This window comes from Haliaeetus leucocephalus, unplaced genomic scaffold (genome assembly GCF_000737465.1).
Source record: "Haliaeetus leucocephalus isolate CR32 unplaced genomic scaffold, Haliaeetus_leucocephalus-4.0 Scaffold110, whole genome shotgun sequence".
NCBI classification, from domain to species: domain Eukaryota; kingdom Metazoa; phylum Chordata; class Aves; order Accipitriformes; family Accipitridae; genus Haliaeetus; species Haliaeetus leucocephalus.
Genome location: NW_010972546.1, coordinates 2,877,467 through 2,882,364, shown reverse-complemented (window position 1 = coordinate 2,882,364; position 4,898 = coordinate 2,877,467). Strand labels below are relative to the sequence as shown.

General features: G+C 67.7%; 2 protein-coding genes across 2 annotated transcripts in view; one reads left to right on the top strand and one right to left on the bottom strand.

The window, feature by feature from the left end:
* CNTNAP1 (contactin associated protein 1) overlaps positions 1-2,953 on the bottom strand; it is an 11,010-nt gene extending 8,057 nt beyond the window's left edge. Inside the window, exon 1 of the mRNA XM_010585739.1 lies at positions 2,938-2,953. Within this exon, the coding sequence (XP_010584041.1) occupies positions 2,938-2,953 (16 nt within the window). The remainder of the gene's footprint in view (positions 1-2,937) is intronic.
* Positions 2,954-3,387: 434 nt separating this feature from the next.
* CCR10 (chemokine (C-C motif) receptor 10) lies at positions 3,388-4,449 on the top strand. The gene has a single exon (XM_010585738.1). It carries the CDS (start codon positions 3,388-3,390, stop codon positions 4,447-4,449), a length of 1,062 nt encoding a protein of 353 aa, XP_010584040.1.
* The last annotated feature ends 449 nt before the right edge of the window (positions 4,450-4,898 follow it).

Sequence of the window (4,898 nt, the reverse complement as noted above, 5' to 3'; positions counted from 1 at the left end):
CACGGGCAGCGCGCGGCGTGGGACGGACGCGAGCGGGGCCGTGCAGGGAGCACCCCGGGCATCACCGGTTCCCGCGCGGCCCCCGGGCCTCGCCGTGCTCACCCCCGGCCCGAGCCCCCGCCGGGGCGGGCAGCATAGCCCCCCTCCGCAGACCCGGCCCCCCCCAGACATGGCCCAGGCGCCCAGCACCTGCGGCGGCAGCGGCGGGGGGGGGTTGGAGCGGTGCCCACCAGCCCTCCCGCAGCAGATGTGGTGGCAGTTTGTAATCAAGCCACAGATTAAGGCCTGCGGGTTTCGGGGTCGCCCGTCTCTCCAGTGGTGCCGAAGACAGGATTTAGCCTGTGCCGAAGATGGGATTTAGCCTGTGTCTGTTCCTAAACATCCCCAGACATCCACGGAGGGGACGGGGGGGCTGGCAGACACGTGGCCTACATACGCTGCCTGCCTCCCAGACCCCGTGATGCCCTGTGTGTGTCCCCCAGCTCTGCAGGGAGTCCCCCTCTCCCAGGAGCCCTGTGCAGCACCCCAAGCCCAGGCCCAAGGGATAGGGATACACCAGGGGCCACTGGGTCCAAGCAGGGTCCTGGTGCTGGGCAGGAGCCTGGCCTGGCTGTGCTCAGCACGGGCAGCACCACACCGCTGGCATGAGGGCACGGCACCAGGCCTGGCAGCATTGTGCCGGGCACCTGGCTGCCGCCGGGCAGGGCAGAGCGGCTGTCACCTGCGGGCAGTCAGTGCTGGGGCCGCTTCCTGAGCAGGCAGAGCTGAGGCCGGGGCTGGCGGGCAAAAGAGAGAACAGAAAGCCCCAGGTGTGGCAGGGCTGCAGGGCAGCCGACGGCACACCAGGAGTTCTGCTACCAGGAGCTGGAGCTGTGTGCCAGGGCCATGGGCGCCAGCCTTCCTGTCCCCCAGACCCTCATAGCACGTGCAGGTCCATCCCCAGGAGAGGCACAGCCCCACCTGGCCTTATCCTGGCACTCCAGAGGTGCTGCCTGCTCCAGCCACAGCCCCATGTCCCGTCCCTGTGCTGGGTCAGGTCTGTGACAGCCCCAGCAGGGGCACGCAGGGTCCCTGCTGTGCACCCATAGCTGGCCGTAGGACCAGCATTTGCCCCAGGACCCTCCACCTTCCCCTTCCCCCAGGATGCAGGATGGCCCCCCCATGCCAGCACAGAGTGGAGGTCTGCAGCCAGCGTCCTTGTGCTGCAGGAAGAGCAGGGGAAGGGGAGACACCCTCCAGCAAAGAGCCCTGGGGACACCCCGGGGCCCAAGGGCCAGGCTGCCTCTGCCCAGCTGCTCTCCAGCCAGGCTGCAGCAGTTCCATGGTCCCGCCACGCCACCAGTGCTGACAGTGAGCTCCCAGGGCTGGCAGGGATCCTGCCTGCTCCCCACGCCTGGCTGGAGGCAGCAGGAGGGCCGAGGGCAGAGCTGGGATAAGCCACAGCAAAGACGGCTGTAGCAGGGAGAAAGGGGGATTGAGGGATTACCGCAGCAAACAGCCTAAAACCAATTAAAGCCGGGGATCAATTTGCTCCCCCCTGAGGAGAGGAAAGTGGGGCCCCTGCCCCACAGAAACTAATCTGCCTCTTTATGAGGAGTTGGAAATTTTCTTGTCAACAACCAGCAACACGCCTGCCCAGCGCCACAGGGGTGCAGGGGCACGGAGGCATGGGGTTGTGGGGGTGCAGAGGCACAGGGGTGCAGTGCAGGGCTGGGACCCCTGAGTGAGGGGGCACCCTGCACCAGCAACCGCCCCCGTTCCTGGAACCACCACACTTCCCATCAGGACTGTTCCTGGACCGGACGCGGCTCTGCTGGGCCTGCTGGACCAGTGTCCTGCCTGTGGCCCTGCTCAGCGATGGGCCACGCTCTGCTCCTTGGCCTTCTTGCCTCCAGTCTCCCCTCTTCCTCTGCAGAAGCAGTCCCCGTGGGGCAGGAGCTGCAAACAGCCCCAGGGCGGGCTGGGGTCTCCTGCATGTGCTGGGTGCCCTTAGCCAGACCCCGCTCCCCCCAGCCGGGCACTCCCGGGCTTGTCCCCCAGCCCTGCATGACAGGGCCTGAGCAGAGCTGCTATTTCTGTCCCTGGCGTGCAGATGCTAGCCACAAAGTAAAACATGCAGGACAGGCTTCGGAGTGGGGTCGCATCTGCCTCCTCGCCTTCTTCCCCTGGGGCTGGGCTTGTGCTCTGCACTGCTCTCAGTATCAGGAGAGGCACGTGGTCAAACCACAGGTTGCAAAGCGCTGAGACGCCAGCAGCTCCAGACCCACTGGCAAGGGGGAAAGGTCCCACCACGCAATGCAGGAGCAGGTGAGGGGCCGCTGGGTGAGGGGTTCGCTGGAGGGTCAGGCAGGGACACCCCCCCCGCTGGCTTTTCTTGTTGCTTTTAAATGGTTCTGTGAGCTGTGTGGGTTTGGGCTGAAAGACAAAGCCCCAGAGAACGCAGGGCAGCACCTGGTGCTCCAGGTCCCTGGGGCCCGGAGCAGGGAAGGGGCTGGGGGAGCTCATGGGAAGTCAGCCTGCTCTGGCACTGGGTTCAGATCCCACCTGCATCCCCGAAGTGGGTGGGGGGATTGGACCCAGCCGCCTGGGCTCGCTGACAGGAGCCAGAGGGGAACTGCTGTCGTGAGGCTGCTCTGAGTGAGAGCCATGCTGGATCCTGACCTCTGTGGCAATGGGGTCCTGGCTGTTCACTGCCAGGGTGCAGAACTGTCCCTCCACCCCAGAGCAGGGCTGAGAGACCAGGAGCTGGGAGCACTGTACACAGCTGCCTGCGACCTGTGCAAGGCAATGGGATGCCCTGGGACCTCCCTGACTGGGAACAGGACCATGCAGTGTGGGGCTGTGCTGGCACTAGGTCCCCAGGGTGGTGCATGGGGGGGGTGGGTGCTTTGGACACGTCCCCAAGGGTGTGCGTGGGGACCTGCCCAAAGTACCCACCTGCAGATGCCGGCATTGAACCCTGAGGCCTGGCTGCACAGGGCAACTGGGGCCATGGGCTGGGTGCTGAGCCCCAGGGGACATCAGGAGCAGGTCCCCCACAGTGGGTGCACAGTTAGTTTGTGGGACATGGTGCTGTGCTGGGGCCGCCATGGCTGGGGTCACGTCTCCCCACCAGTTCTGTGCCGCAGGCGGCTGCTCGGGAAGTGTGTGGTCGCTCTCACAATGACTGAGTGCGGTGAACCTCCCACTGCCTCGGAGTGGGTGTGAGACAGAAACCACCCCGAGTGTGGGGTCCGGGGCTGTGGCACGCCCGGGGCTCCCCGCAGCAGGGCTGGGTGGAGGAGGAATGCCCTGGGTGCGGTGCACTGTACGTTGCGGCCAGGCCGATGCCTCCGAGCATCCCTCACTCAGCCTCCCTCTGTGCAGGCGACCCCCAGCCCCGTCTCAATGGAGCTGACCGCCACCACTGACTTCTACCCCTGGGAGGATGGGTACTCATGGGAGGACGGCATGCTGCCCGAGCTCTGTGAGAAGCAGGCAGTGCAGGGCTTCGCCCGCACCTACCAGCCTGCCGTCTACCTGCTGCTCTCACTGCTGGGCACGGTGGGGAATGGGCTGGTGCTGCTCACGCACACCCGCTACCGCCAGGCACACAGCATCACCGACGTCTGCCTCCTGCACCTTGCCCTGTCTGACCTCCTGCTGCTCCTGACGCTGCCCTTCGCCGTCACCGACACGCTGCAGGGCTGGTCCACAGGCACGGCCACCTGCAAGGCGCTGCAGGGCCTCTACGCCCTCAACTTCTACAGCGGCTTCCTCTTCCTCACCTGCATCAGCGTGGACCGCTACGTGGCCATCGTGCGGGTGCCGGCTGCCTGCCGCCTGCGCCCACGGGCTCGCCGCCACGGTTGGCTGACAGTGGGGCTGGCCTGGCTGCTGGCCATGCTGCTGGCGCTGCCCCAGTTCATCTACAGCCAAGCGGAGCAGCACCAGGACCTCCGGATCTGTCACGTCGTCTTCCCCCGCGCGGTCTCGCGGGCGGCCCGGGGGGCCACCAACCTGGTGCAGGTCGTGCTGGGCTTCGCGGTGCCCTTCCTGGTGATGGCGAGCTGCTACGCGGCCATAGCCCGAACTCTGCTGGCGGCCCGTGGCGCCCAGCCCCACCGGGCACTACGGGTGCTGCTGGCCCTCGTGCTGGTGTTTGTGGCCCTGCAGCTGCCCCACAGCCTGATGGTGCTGCTGGACGCGGCCGAGCTGCTGGCCAGCTGGGAGGTGAGCTGTGCCCAGAGCCGCCGCAAGGACCTGGCACTGCTGGTCACCGGCGGGCTGGCGTACCTGCGCTGCTGCCTCAACCCCCTGCTCTACGCCTTCCTGGGCCAGCGCTTCCGTCAGGAGCTGTGGCTCCTGGCCAGTGATGCCAGGTGCGTGGGGCCCCTTGAGCCACGCTGCCCCAGCTGCCCCAGTCCCCGCCAGCGGACATCACTCTCCACCTGCCAGGACGTGGTGTAGGGACACGGCGCCCGTGGCCGGGGCAGGATCGGCCCCCCGGGGAGAGCCTCCTCCGTGCACGGACCTGCCCCGGGCCCCGGCAGAGCGGCCTGGCAGGGGCAGCACCGGACAACCCGCACGGTGCCCGCACATGCGTGGGCAGAGTGAGCCCCGCAGCGCCCGCGCGCACTGCGAGCGCCTCTGCTGCCCCGCGAACGGCCGGGCCGGCGGCACCGTGCAATGTCACGCGTGCTCCGGGGGGACCATGCAATGTCACGCGTGCTGCGGGGGGCCGTGCAATGTCACGCGTGATCTGGGGGGGGCGGTGCGGTGCCGGTGAGCGCGGCACGGTGGGTGCACGCAGCGGGGCCCGGGCAGCTGGTTCCCACCCTCACAATAAACCCCGGTTGAGCCCCGCTGGGCGAGCGCCGTCTCCGTGCGGGCCGGGGCTGCCGGGGGGGGGGTTTGCT